Consider the following 15,027-nt stretch of genomic DNA (forward strand, 5'->3'; position numbering starts at 1 on the left):
AATATGAATGTTTTTATTTGCAAAAGTCTCTGAATACCTTTCAGAAAATTCTCAGTCCCAGAGAAACGGGTTCATTGAGCCCCAAGTATGGATGCCATGCTACTATGTTGATTGCAACATGTGTCTAAGGTGCATTGTGGTGTGTTATGCTGTGGCTGACCCCCCTGGCATGATTAATAATGGAATAGCTTTGGCTAGTAATGGGGTCTAAATGTGGGTTATAGGAAGAAATACATTTCCTTCAAATGCTCAGAAGTGCATTCTTTACCTTTGTATCATTCTGCAACATCTGCACCCCATCTGGATTATGCTTTGTTAGTATCTAAAATAGAAAAGAAAGAGGGAAGAAAAAACTGATAGATTATTTTAAGTAAAAAAAAAAAAATGAGACTGACATAATACAATTCAAAAGTAGTGTATTGGGCAATCTAGTAATAGATGAGAAGATAACATTAACTATACCATAACCATGGGAATGCTCTAATAAATTTCTTTACTTTCATCATGAAGTATTTGGAAACAGCAAAAGGAGAAACAGACTTTATATATTTTTTCAATGTATAGCCTATTAATTGATTTATTTAAACAATTTTTTGACCAATGATCCACAAATCTCAGTGGGTAAGAGAGGGAACATACATAAATAAATCAATAGAGACAGCAGATTTAATGTATATAACATATACTTTATGTTATATACTTTATGCCTTTATATATTTTATATGTTATATACTTTGTTATATACTTTATGTTATATACTTTATGCCTTTCCAGATACCAACTGAACTTACTTTCAACTCAAGCAACTCAACTCCGTCAGAGTAATCAACAACCTTGGACAACTCCTTAATGTTATTTTTCTTTTTCTAATTTGGCAGGTTTTATTACCTTGGTTATTTCTTTTTTAGCTCATTGTTAATTTCTCTTTCACCTTCTCTACAATCCAAGTTGCATTATGTCCCTGTTTTATTGTAACTGCTATTTTCCTATTCTATCACATGTTAATGTTAAGTGTTTTTAAGTATTTATCCTTTTGTCACACCCTGTTTATTGTAAACCGGCATGATGTGACTCCCATCGCGAATGCCGGTATATAAGAAATTCAAATAAATAAATAAATAAAATATACTAATAAAGTAAAGTAACACACAAACTTGCCTAGACTGCGCAAGTATCAGTGTTACTACTAAACCTGAATGCATGCATCCATCTAGATTGCAGTTATGTGAAGACAAGTTAGTACAGTTTAGGGCTTTTGGGATACTGTATGTGTGTGTATGTTTTGGGGTAGATTTTCAAACGTTACGTGTGCACACACACACACATGGATGCACAATTTTATAGCATGCTTTTCGGGTCGGAGTGCGCAAGTGGAGGTAGAGATCTGCAAGTACGCGTGGCGATGCATCGGGGCCTTCCCATTAAGGAGCGGACTGGGAGGGAACTTCCCAACCCCCTAGCCTAACCTCCCTTCCCCTTCCCCTATTCTGCCCTCCCCCTATCCCTATCCTAAATCCCCCCAAATGTCTTATCTTACCTTTTGCTCCTGCTTCCGAGCAGGAGCAAGTTGCGTGCACCGGCATGCGATCCCCTGGCACAGACTTCTCTCAAATCAAATGAGGCATTTTAAACACCAGCAATTCACTATGGGCCAGATTTTAGCAGCTATGCATGGACGTAGATTTGTGCGCGCAACCCGGCGCGCACAAATCTACGCCCGATTTTATAATATGCGCGTGCAGCCGCGCGCATGTTATAAAATCCAGGGTCGGCGTGCGCAAGGGGGTGCACACTTGTGCACCTCGCGCACGCCGAGCCCTAGGGGAGCCCCGATGGCTTGCCTCGGAGGGAACTTTCCTTCCACCCCCCCCACCTTCTCCTCCCTTCCCTTACCTAACCTGCCCCCCAGCCCTACCTACATCACCCCCCTACCTTTATTTTATAAGTTGCGCCTGCCTCTGGGCAGGCGTAGGCTGCACGCGCCAGCCTAGTGCCAGCGCGCAATCCCCCGGCACGGCCGTTGTGCCGGAGGCCTCGGTCTCGCCCCTGCCCCGCCCCTTTTTTCAAGCCCCGGGACATATGCGCGTCGCCGGGCCTATGATAGGAAGAAGCTCAGTAGACACCACTCTGTGCAGAGGTGGTATTCTCAAACTGCAGTAGGCAGATTAGCTTCTCCTCCAATTCCCGTCTCCATCTCCTCAATCTCTTATTGCACCTTAGGGCTACAGCAGTTATATTAACTCCCTACACACTCCTGCCTGCACTGACCTCACTAGAAATGGTAGGGTCTGTTGAGAGCACTGACTACACTATCCATTTCCTCACTTGATAGTATTTTGTCTTACAGTCTACGTTATATATCTATGTGGTACACATTTAACTGGCAAGATTTCCATGTCTGTATACTAGTAATTGTTCTTTCCATACTTGGGCACTGTGGTCTTGATTCATCCAAATCCTTTGCTAAAAAGTGACTTTCAGACCCTGCATATCGTGAAGAATCTAAATACATCTTTTTCTTATGCTTTCAGACTGACCCGGATTCCATGTTATATCTTATCAGCTTCATTATAACATGCATAAGTCTCATTTTCCTTTTTAAGTTATACAGCATCACTCTCCTAATGTCATCAATATCTGTAATTAAGCAGAAGAGGCACAATGGAAGTGCTCCCATCACAGTGTCAGCTTAAGCTAAGAGCAAGAAGTCTCAAACATTTGTGTACACTTTGATCACCACATTGCCACATTTAAACATGTCCTTGTAAAGAGCTCTGATAGCCTTATTGGTCCTGGAGAAAACCAGACTGTTGCAGGTTATGAAACCATTTATTGGACCAACAAAAAAGATGCTGTACTACATGAGCTTTCAAAACCCTACAGGTCCATTCTCCAGATGACGCTTATAAAGATTATAGATAAGTATCCTATAAAACATTTATGTCTCTATTCTACAAGAATAAATGGGAAAATTCTACAGGAATAAATGGGAAAATTAGTAAAAATTTGTAACTTATCATTAAAATCATCCATTGTACCTGAAGACTGGAGGATAGCAAATGTAACCCCAATATTTAAAAAGGGCTCCAGGGGCGATCCGGGAAACTACAGACCGGTTAGCCTGACTTCAGTGCCAGGAAAAATAGTAGAAAGTATTCTAAACATCAAAATCACAGAACATAGAGAAAGACATGGTTTAATGGAACAAAGTCAGCATGACTTTACCCAGGGCAAGTCTTGCCTCAGAAATCTGCTTCACTTTTTTGAAGGAGTTAATAAACATGTGGATAAAGGTGAATCGGTAGATATAGTATACTTGGATTTTCAGAAGGCGTTTGACAAAGCTTCATGAGAGGCTCATGAGAGGCTTCTAGGAAAAGCCTCATGAGAGGCTTCTAGGAAAAGTAAAAAGTCATGGGATAGGTGGCGATGTCCTTTCGTGGATTGCAAACTGGCTAAAAGACAGGAAACAGAGAGTGGGATTAAATGGGCAATTTTCTCAGTGGAAGGGAGTGGACAGTGGAGTGCCTCAGGGATCTGTATTGGGACCCTTACTTTTCAATATATTTATAAATGATCTGGAAAGAAATATGACGAGTGAGATAATCAAATTTGCAGATGACACAAAATTGTTCAGAGTAGTTAAATCACAAGCAGATTGTGATAAATTGCAGGAAGACCTTGTGAGACTGGAAAATTGGGCATCCAAATCGCAGATGAAATTTAATGTGGATAAGTGCAAGGTGATGCATATAGGGAAAAATAACCCATGCTATAATTACACAATGTTGGATTCCATATTAGGTGCTACAACCCAAGAAAGAGATCTAGGTGTCATAGTGGATAACACATTGAAATCGTCAGTACAGTGTGCTGCGGCAGTCAAAAAAGCAAACAGAATGTTGGGAATTATTAGAAAGGGAATGGTGAATAAAACGGAAAATGTCATAATGCCTCTGTATCGCTCCATGGTGAGACCGCACCTTGAATACTGTGTACAATTCTGGTCGCTGCATCTCAAAAAAGATATAATTGCGATGGAGAAGGTACAGAGAAGGGCTACCAAAATGATAAAGGGAAAGGAACAGCTCCCCTATGAGAAAAGACTAAAGAGGTTAGGACTTTTCAGCTTGGAGAAGAGACAGCTGAGGGGGGGATATGATAGAGGTGTTTAAAATCATGAGAGGTCTAGAACGGGTAGATGTGAATCGGTTATTTACTCTTTCGGATAGTAGAAAGACTAGGGGGCACTCCATGAAGTTAGCATGGGGCACATTTAAAACTAATCGGAGAAAGTTCTTTTTTACTCAACGTACAATTAAACTCTGGAATTTGTTGCCAGAGGATGTGGTTAGTGCAGTTAGTATAGCTGTGTTTAAAAAAGGATTGGATAAGTTCTTGGAGGAGAAGTCCATTACCTGCTATTAAGTTCACTTAGGGGCGGATTTTAAAAGCCCTGCTCGCGTAAATCCGCCCGGATTTACGCGAGCAGGGCCTTGCGTGCCGGCGCGCCTATTTTCCATAGGCCTGCCGGTGCGCGCAGAGCCCCGGGACTCGTGTAAGTCTCGGGGTTTTTTGTCGGGGGCGGGGCCGATCGACGCGGCATTTTGGGGGCGGGACGCGGCGTTTCAGGGGCGGGCCCGGGGGCGTGGTTTCGGCCCGGGGCGGTCCGGGGGCATGGCCGCGCCCTCCGGAACCGCCCCCGGGTCGCGTCTCGGTGCGCTAGCGGCCCGCTGGCGCGCGGGGATTTACTTCTCCCTCCGGGAGGCATAAATCCCCAGACAAAGGTGGGGGGGGGGGGGTTTAGATAGGGCCGGGGGGTGGGTTAGGTAGAGGAAGGGAGGGGAAGGTGAGGGGAGGGCGAAAGAGAGTTCCCTCCAAAGCCGCTCCGATTTCAGAGCGGCCTCGGAGGGAACAGAGGCAGGCTGCGCAGCTCGCCGCGCGCCGGCTGCCCAAAATCGGCAGCCTTGCGCGCGCCAATCCTGGATTTTAGCGGCTACGCGCGTATCTACTAAAATCCAGCGTACTTTTGTTTGCGCCTGGAGCGCGAACAAAAGTACGCGAACGCGCCTTTTTTAAAAATCTACCCCTTAGAGAATAGCCACTGCCATTAGCAATGGTAACATGGAATAGACTTAGTTTTTGGGTACTTGCCAGGTTCTTATGGCCTGGATTGGCCACTGTTGGAAACAGGATGCTGGGCTTGATGGACCCTTGGTCTAACCCAGTATGGCATTTTCTTATGTTCTTAAGACAAAAATGATGAATCACAAAATGTATTTTCTGCTTTAGAAAATAAATTTTTATATAGAAGAGAGTAAAACAGAATGATAATCAAAGTTTAGAATAGTTTCAAATGTATCTAGAAAATAAAAAAAAGCAAATGTGGAAGGCAATTTTAAAAGCCATTTACCTGGGTAAATTGGCCTATCTGAAAATTGATCTCTTCTATCTAGCTAAAATAATGCTTGCATCTTCCATTCTGCCTCCAGTGGGTCATACATCTCAGCTTCCATCACCTCTTTAAGTTGGCCAAAGTAGATCATACCATGTCATGTACTGCATGCCACAAACACGTGGCACACTAAATAACTGTAAATTGTGCCCAGCAGGGATTTGCATTCCTTTTAAATGAAATATACAATGGCAACAATATTGTCTATTTTGTTTTGTTTCAGAAGTACCATGAAATGAAAGAAAAAAATGGTGACATTTTTAAAAAATTTGTATTTTGTATTAGTGCGCACTAACCGGGTCTTAATGCATGCTAACTGGATGTTAGTGCACACTAACTATAGTTAGTGCTCACTAAAGGGTAGATTTTAATACATGCATGCGCGCACACATGGAAGTCCCGATTTTATAATATGCGCGCGCGCTGACATGCGTTTGTTATAAAATCAGCAAGCAAGCCGCGTGCACATGTGCACTGGATTTTGTAATCCTTGCGTGCAAGGGGGGGGGTAATTATGCAGTTCTCACATGGCGACGCATCACGCCCTTCCCCTTCCCCTCTCCTCCCCAACACCTAAATTCAAAAATTTTTTTTATTGGTTACCTTTGTTGAGCAACTTTCTTCAGCTCCCAAGCTGAAGTAAGTTGTGTGCCGGCAGCCGGCCAGCATGTGAGGCTCTGGAAGAGCAAACAACGGGGTTGTCCCAGCCCGCCCCTCCTCGTCCCGCCCCTTCCAAGAAGCCTAGCACTTGAGCGCATACCGGCCTTTACACACGTGGCTGGGCCTCTTGGAATATACTCCTGGCGTGCGAAAAGGTTGGAATTTATGCGCGCCGGGCTTTTTAAATCTGCCCGTAACTGAAAATGTTACCAATAAGTTAAAAAGTGTTAATTGGAGAGCAGTTTGTTAGCTAGAGGTATGGTTCTGCATGCCTTTTGGCTGTCTCCTTAGTTACTTGTTTGTCCTACCAAGATTGCAAGGTGGTAATTTTGGGGGCAATGGCTAGTGCCTGGTAACAAGTGTAAACAAGCAAGTGATGTAATAAGTTCTGGTTAGCAAAAGCATGTAATGCAAATACATATTTTGAATTTGCCAATCCTTTGTATTTTAAGAAAGGGGCTCAGGCATTTTGGGATATGCGTACTTTGAATTCCCCTGATGTGTGACTGTGTTTGGGTGGGGGGGAATGTGACAGGTGAAACAGGAAGTGACTGAGATGAATGTATGGGGTGATACGTGGGAGAGAAACTGGTTGGGGTTGTGACTGGTGAGACAGAGGCAGCCTGGTGTTTGGGGGTGACCTGTCATACCATACAGTTAACCCGGTCACCCCTCCATAGACAAAATAGCTTCTCCCCAGGTGTCTCCCCATACAGTCACTCCAGTCACTTCCCTTTTACCAGTCATCCCCCCTCCCCACACACATCAGACTGCCTCTCTCTCAACAATCACCATTCCAACCTGTCTCTCTCCCACCTGGCACACCATGCAGTCACCCCAGTCACTCCCCTCTCATCAGTAACCTCCACTCACCAGGCTGCCTCTCTGTCATCAGTCACCACTCCAACCCAGTCTCTCTTCTACTTGTCACCCCAGTCATTCCCCTCTAACCAGTAACCTCCACTCACAAGGCTGCCTCTCTCTCACCACTCCAACCAGTCTCTTTCACACCTGTCATTCCATAGTCACCCAGTCACCTCTCCTCTCACATATCAGGCTGCCTCTCTCTCACCAGTCACCACCTCAACCATTTTCTCTCCCCCCACCTGACACACCATATAATCACACTAGTCACTCCCCCTATCACCAGATGCCCCTACACACAGATTGCCTCTTTCTCTCACTAGTCACCACCCCAACCAGTCTCTCTTCTGCGTTCCACCCCATTCAGTCACCCCATCATGCCCCCTCTCCCCAGTTACCCCCACATACTAGGCTGCTTCTCTCTCACCAGTCACCGCCTCAACCATTCTCTGTCCCTCACCTGACACACCATACAGACACCCTAGTCACTCTCCTTATCACCAGTCACTCCCAGACACCGGGCTGCCCCTCTCTCACCAGTCACAAGCCCAACATGTTGCTCTCCTACTTGCCACCCCATTCAAACATTCCAGTCACACACCCCTCTCACCAGTCAAACCCCACAGACCAGCTGCCTCTCACCACTTCAACCAGTCTCTCCCCACCTATCACCCCATACAGTCAGCCCAGTCATTCCCCCTCTCTTCAGTCACCCCCCACACACTAGGCTGCCTCTCACCAGTCACCACCTCAACCAATCTCTCCCACCTATCACCCCATACAGTCACCCCAGTCATTCCCCCTTTCTTCAGTCACCCCACACACACTAGGCTGCCTCTCACCAGTCACCACCTCAACCAGTCTCTCCCACCTGTCACCACATACAGTCACCCCAATCATTCCCCATCTCACCAGTCATCCCCACATATACCAGGCTGTCGCTCTCTCTCACCTGTCACCCCATACAGTCACCCCAGTCACTCTCCCTCTCACCAGTCACCCCCCCTACACACACACACCAGGCTGCCTCTTGCTCACCATTCACCACTCCAATCAGACTCTTTCCCACCTGCCACCCCAGTCACCACATACTAGGCTGTCTCTCTCTCTCACCAGTCACCACCTCAATTAGTCTATTTCCCACCTGTCACCCCATATAGTCACTCAAGTCACTCCCCCTCTCACCAGTCACCTCTCCACACACACCAGGCTGCCTCTCACTCACCAGTCACCACTCCAAGCAGTCTCCTTCCCACTTGTCACCCCAGTCATTCCCCCTCTCATCAGTCACCCACCATACACTAGGCTGCCTCTCACCAGTCACCACCTCAACCAGTCTCTCTCCCACCTGTCACCACATACAGTCACCCCAATCATTCCCCCTCTCACCAGTCATCCCCACACATACCAGGCTGTCACTCTCTCTGACTTGTCACCCCATACAGTCATCCCAGTCACTCTCCCTCTCACCAGTCACCCCCCTACACACACACACACTAGGCTACCTTTTGCTCACCAGTCACCATTCCAACCAGACTCTTTCCCACCTGTCACCCCATACAGTCACCCCAGTCACACCCCCTCTCACCAGTTACCACCACACACAAACCAGGCTGCCTCTCAATCACCAGTCACCACTCAAATTTGCAACCAGTCTTTCCCCCACCTATCACCTGAAAGAAGACACTCCAGTCACTCTCCCTCTCACCAGCCACTCCCATACCTACCAGGGGAATTTAAAGTATGCGTATCCCAAAATACCAGGCACCTTTCCTAAAATACAAAGGGACTGGCAAATTCAAAATATACATTTGCATTACATACTTTTGCTTTTGCTGACTAGAACTTGGTTATTATTATATCACTTGTTTGTTTATATTTGTTACCAGGCACTGGTCATCCCCCCACAATCTTGGCAATACAAACAACTAACTCAGGAGACAGTCAATGGGAATGCAGAAACATATTTCTAGCTAACAAACCTCTCCCAAAATTGACACTTTTTAAATTATTGGTAACATTTTCAGTTAGTGCACTTAAGTCCTTTTAGTGCGCACTTTCAGAAAATACACATTTTTATGAAATGTTGTCATTTTTTTCTTTCGTTTCATGACACTCTCGAAACAAGATGAAATAGACAACATCATTGCCATTGTCTATTTTGTTTAAAACGAATGCACATCTCTAAGTATTTTGAATATTAAGACGCTTATTCAGCGTATATGTATGGTATGCTCAGAAATATGAGGGTTTAATACGTCATAAAACTTACTTTATATGTGATCTCTCCTTATATTGTTATAGTAATTATCATATATTGTACCACTTTTATACATCTCTAATAGATGCCATCCCTCTTCATTCACCCAAATATGTACTCATCTTTAATTCACCTTGTGGAGCCCTCAAACCCAAATATATTTATTCCTTCCTATAGTAGCTGTAATTCTAGGCCTGCACACTGCCACAGCCAAGCAGCTGTGACTAATTCCTATGAGAACAATTATTTTAGAACACTTTTTAAGCTTCGGAGAATGTAGTTACAAAGTAGATAAGAGCAAGGTAAGAGCAATGGGCCCATCCAATCTGCCCAGTTAAGTCAGTTTTTGGTTGTCTTCATTTTGGGTAGATAAGCAAACAAATTCCCATACTTACTCCAACACCCAGCACCAATCCCCCATGTCTTACCACCAAGCTTTATAATAACCTATGCAGTTACAAAAACAAGTGAAGCTGCTGCCTAAAAACTGGCAAGATTATTGCCCAAACATCTGGCCATTTGGCTTTGCTGAATATTACCTGGGTACAACTAATCTGCGGGCATCAATCTGATGGATTCCAACTCAAAGGCCAAAATGAATTTGGGTAAATCAAGTAGGGATGTGCAGGGATAAAAAATGTTTTGTTTTTCAGCTTGTTTTCGGGAGGTTTTCTTCCCCATGAATTTCATTTTGTTTAATATTTAATTTGTTTCTTTAGTTTAAAAAAAGCGAATAAAACATTAGAAAAGAACAAAAACAAACAAAAAAAAAGGAAATGGGGCCTCCCAAGGCCTCTAGTCCTTACAATCCATCCCTCTCACTTGGATAAATGCCAGGTCCAGGATTCCCCCTGGCTACCACTTACCAAGTCTGGAGGAGATACACTGGCGAGGCCTAGACCCAGGACAAAGCTTCGACCTTACATAGGACAGGGCCAAATTAAGTCGCCGTGACCTTAGCGTATGCTCTATGAAAGGCTGAGGCTTGGAGGCATAGTCCTGACACCTCGTCCTAGGTCCAACACTGGGGCCTAAGCCGGACGCCAAGAACATGGCTAAAACCGGGGCCCAGGCCTGACACCAGGGCCCAGTCTGGAGACTGGTTCCTGATGCCTGGGCCTCAACTTAGGCCCAGGCCCAATGACGGGGACTAGCCCGTGGCTGGGTCCAGATACTTGGGCCTCAGTCTAGACCAGAGCGCATGCTCAGGTCTGATGCCAAGGCCCAGTTCAAAGTAGGGTCCTGATGCCAGGGCCACAGCCTAGGCCATGGCCAGGCCAAATGCTACACTGGCCCAGAGGCTGGGTTGGGTGCCCATGCCAAGGTCTTGACCTGGACCAGGCCTGATGCCGAGGTCCAGCCTGAGCTGGGTCCCGGGCCCAGGCCTGATGTCAGGGACTGGCCCAGAGGCCAGATCCTGACTTCAGGGTTTTAGCCTAGGCCGGGGTCTGGGTCCAGGCCTGACACCATGGCCCAACCTAGGGGCCAGATCCCAATGTCTGGGCCTCAGCATAGGCCCAATGACAGGGCCTAAGCCAGATGCAAAGGCTTCAGTTTTGGCTAAAGCCCTGGATATGGGGTCCAGTCTGGAGACCAGGTTCTGATACTTGGAGTCCAAGCCTAATTCCAAGGGCCATTTCAGAGGCCAGGTCCTGATGTCGGGGACTTGGCTTAGTCTGGCTCAGTGGCTGGGTCCCAATGCCAGGGTCTTGGTCCAAAACAGGCCTGATGCAGGAGGCCAGCTGGAGCCCACCATCAGGTTTGGGCCCAGGTTCCAGCTTAGGCCGCCAAGGCCCTGGCACCTGGACCCAGTCTCCAGACCGAGCCCTGGGTATCAGACCTGGGCTGGGCCAAGGCACAGGCATCAAGACCTGGCTTCTGGATCAAACCCCATTGTGGGCTTGGGCCCATGCTCCAGCATGGCCAAGGCTTTGGATACCTGATGGACTAGATAAGTAATTTTTCGGGGGCCTTGGCCTTTCTTTGGGTCTCAGCTGAGGCCCCGGTATCGGCCCTGGACGTATCTGAGACCCCAGTTTTGTGCTCAGGTCTAGGCCAAGGCCCCTGCTTTGGACCTCGGCCTAGGCTGAGATGCTGGCATCACACTCGGTTGGAGGCCACCACCCCTGCTTTGGACCTCGGCCTATACTCTAGATGAGGTGACACCCTGACTGCAGGCCTAGGCATAGGCCCAACCGGAAGTTTTAACCAAATTAAATGAATAAGGTTCGTTTAATTCGGGGGTCCCCTCAATTCATTTCTGGGCCCTCTGAATCAAACAAATTGGCCCTTATTCATTGTATTTTGCAAATTCGGTTAAAACTAATGCACATCACTAAAATCAAGCCCTGTGTTATCAATCTAAGCAAATCATGCCCTAGAATACCAAAACACCTCCTAGTGGGGTAGATTTAAAAAAAAAGCGCGTTCGTGTACTTTTGTTGGCGCACCAGGCACAAACAAAAGTACGCTGGATTTTATAAGATATGCGCGTATCTTATAAAATCCTGGATCGGCGCGCGCAAGGCTGCCGAGCCGCGCAGCCTGCCTCCGTTCCCTCCGAGGCCGCTCCGAAATCGGAGCGGCCTCGGAGGGAACTTTCTTTCACCCTCCCCTCACCTTCCCCTCCCTTCCCCTACCTAACCCACCCCCCCGGCCCTATCTTAAACCCCCCCCTACCTTTATCCATGGATTTACGCCTCCCGGAGGGAGACGTAAATCCACGCGCGCCAGCGGGCTGCTGGTGTGCCGAGACCCGACCCGGGGGCGGTTCCGGAGGGCGAGGCCACGCCCCGGGCCGAAACCACGCCCCCGGGCCCGCCCCCAAAACACCGCATCGTTCGGCCCCACCCACGACACGCCCCCGACACGCCCCCTTCAGAAAACCCCGGGACCTATGCGCGTCCCGGGGCTCTGTGCGCGCCGGCGGCCTATGCAAAATAGGCGCGCCGGCGCGCAAGGCCCTGCTCGCGTAAATCCGGGCGGATTTACGCGAGCAGGGCTTTTAAAATCCGCCCGATTGTGCGGGGTCATCAATACAATGAACTTGCTATTCTGGCAATGTTTTTTATTATTCAGTTGAATAATATGGATCAACTATAAAGGAAGGATTGCCAGGTGGGTGAAAGTCCCTAGAGAGAGAGAGTGGCTATGACAGTTCTATCCTAGATCATATTCTCCTGGAACTTTAAATGTAGTTTGGTTTAAAAAGCTCTTCCAGAATAAGCAGACCCCAAGTCTAGGATAACAAACAGAATCAGAGAATATTTTCACTTATACCTGCCCAGATATATCGGAGGTCTTACAAAAAACCCCAAAAACCTAGAACAAAGATGTTTTCATGTGGACAGTTCTGTAGAATAGGGATTTTATATCTAGATTGGAAGGATGGAAGTCTATGATCATTCACCTGAATGTTTTTTCTTTATTCTGAGAGCTGTTAAATTATGAAATATGCTTTTGACCTTGACAATCTACATATTTGAACTTACTTACTTAACTTACCAAACGAGCTCAAGGTGAATTTCAAATTCAGCCTGAATTTTTAAAACAGATGCATGTGCATAAGTCTGCTTTGAAAATCTGTGGGTTGTCCCAATGGGACTGTAAACATATGCACACCCAGTTGTATCTGTTCTGAAGCAGGTGTAACTTTCTGCATGCACATTTATATGCATATTTTGAAAATTGAAAGGATGTGCGTAAATGTTTTTCCTACCTCGGTTCCAGGCCCTGGAATTACCTACTTTGAGTGCGGGGAAAAGAACGCATGTAATTGAGTTACCCACCTACTTTTTCCCTTACAACCAGGTAATTTTCAAAAGTTGATTTACAAACACAAACCTGTTGGAAAATTACCTCCTTGAAACGAAGCTGAATGAGTTTCTAGTGATTGATAGTTATGGTGGTAAAGGGTGCTCAAATTTGGTAAGATTCTAATTGACTAATGCAGATTCAAGAATTTGCTTTATTTACCTTTTAAGGTCAGAATTGGGTTTTTTTTGGGTTTTTTTTGCTTGGGAGAACGTAATTAGTGTTGATGTACACAGCTTGGAGTTTTGTCTGGGCTTCTACACCAAAAGCTTAACTAAACACACGACCATCAAGTGAGTTGAACTTGATGGTTGTGTGCCTTTTTTCAGCTTCATTATCAAACCATATATTTTAGTGCTAAATGTTATGTACTAAAATATTATGAAAGCAAAATGAAGAAGTGCTTCAAAGGCAATCAAATCACCCATCTGACATGTCATGACACAGCTCTTTCCTTAAAAGGCTGTATGTCACAAGCTATGAATGAAAAAAACGCATGCATTACTGTATTAATAGATGCGGTTTCCACCATGTGGTAATTATATCCAAAAAGTGCTTTATTCAGTCATGAAAGATAACATCAGGCTGTTATAGAAAAATGTAGCAAAATGATTTGTGCTACACATAGACTTTGTGATTTGGAAACATCATGTATTTACAGTAGATATAAAAAGAGACAGTCAAAACAATTATTATATCTACCTGTCAGGGGATACGCCATTGGGTAGTTCCAGCTGCTTAGTTCTTCAAATGTCTTGCACCTAGAATATGAAACAAACACACTTGTATATTCATTCTGAAAGCCTGCAGGGCTCTGCTTGCAGACAGCCAAAGTTTGGTTGCTTTGATGTGTTTTCTGTATTCGGTGGCGTTTATTCAAGGTGATTATAGTAATTAATGTTTTATCACAATGAGCCTTTAAGGACACAATTCAAAATGTATTGTATTCTGAGGGAAGGAAGCATGATCGTGCAACCAGCACACACTCCTCAGAGAGAAACGCTTGTGAAACTGCAGTTTGCTTAAAAGACCAATTAAATTTTTGTTGGCGTTCAATTAGATGGATAAAAGTAAGGTCTATCTTAAAGTAACTGCACCCAATTTCTTCAAAAACCTCAGCTTGTCTGACTCCTACATCTATTCTTCTCATCTGCTTGTCTCATTTCTCATTCTCCAGTCTTCTTCCCAGACTGCACATTTGTATGTTTTATTTGCTTTGGAATAGAGAGGACAATTTTAAAAGTGATTTACATGTTCTATCCACATAAATTGTCTGTCTCAAAATTTCCAACCTTCAATGTGATAAAAAGTACGTGAATTCTTCTACAATGCTCATACTTAAAGTCACATTGACAGGAGATGTTCCTGGGAGCATGTTCAGGTCGAGGAGAAAAAATACACTTATAGATAGCATTTTCAAATCTTTGTACATACTTTTCCAGCAAAAATCTGCCCATAGAAAAAGCAGGTGCAATTGACCATACATACTTTGTATCCAGAGCCAGGGGCAACAGAAAGCCTTTCTGGTTGTGGGGAAGGAGGCAGGACAAATTGACCAAGCTCTGCTCCCAGCTACCACTACCACATTCTTACTTCATTTATACAGTTAATTCTTTCTTAATACATTCTTCATGTTAATCATTTTATAGAATATAATAAAGATTACAGGCAGAGCTCAAAATGTTTATAAAGGCACTTAAAGCCTGGCTGTTTGAGCAAGTATATACAATAGATATTGAATAGTTTTTTTTATCCTTCAGTTATATTTTAAGTACCATAGTTGTTTCAGCCTAATTTTAGATGCTTATATTTTTATTCTTTACTGGCTATTAACTGCTCTTATGACTGAGAAGCCTTGTATTAATTATTTTTTTATGTTTTATTAACTCTGTTTTATGACTTTTAGTTCATGTTATTTCTATTTCTATTTTTTTACTGGATGTTTTGTACGAAATGTTTGTAAACTGTTGTGATG

The 15,027-nt window shown here is 45.0% G+C and overlaps 1 protein-coding gene across 1 annotated transcript in view; it reads right to left on the minus strand.

Moving 5' to 3' along the window:
- The window catches only part of C1H4orf19 (chromosome 1 C4orf19 homolog), a 139,963-nt gene that overhangs the window by 20,923 nt on the left and 104,013 nt on the right, over window positions 1–15,027 (minus strand). The window contains exons 2-3 of the mRNA XM_029589576.1: window positions 13,755–13,813; window positions 269–322 (exon numbers count right to left, since the gene is read on the minus strand). Coding sequence (XP_029445436.1) covers window positions 269–300 — 32 coding nt within the window. The 5' untranslated portion in view covers window positions 301–322; window positions 13,755–13,813. The remainder of the gene's footprint in view (window positions 1–268; window positions 323–13,754; window positions 13,814–15,027) is intronic.

This window comes from Rhinatrema bivittatum, chromosome 1 (genome assembly GCF_901001135.1).
Source record: "Rhinatrema bivittatum chromosome 1, aRhiBiv1.1, whole genome shotgun sequence".
Taxonomy (NCBI): domain Eukaryota; kingdom Metazoa; phylum Chordata; class Amphibia; order Gymnophiona; family Rhinatrematidae; genus Rhinatrema; species Rhinatrema bivittatum.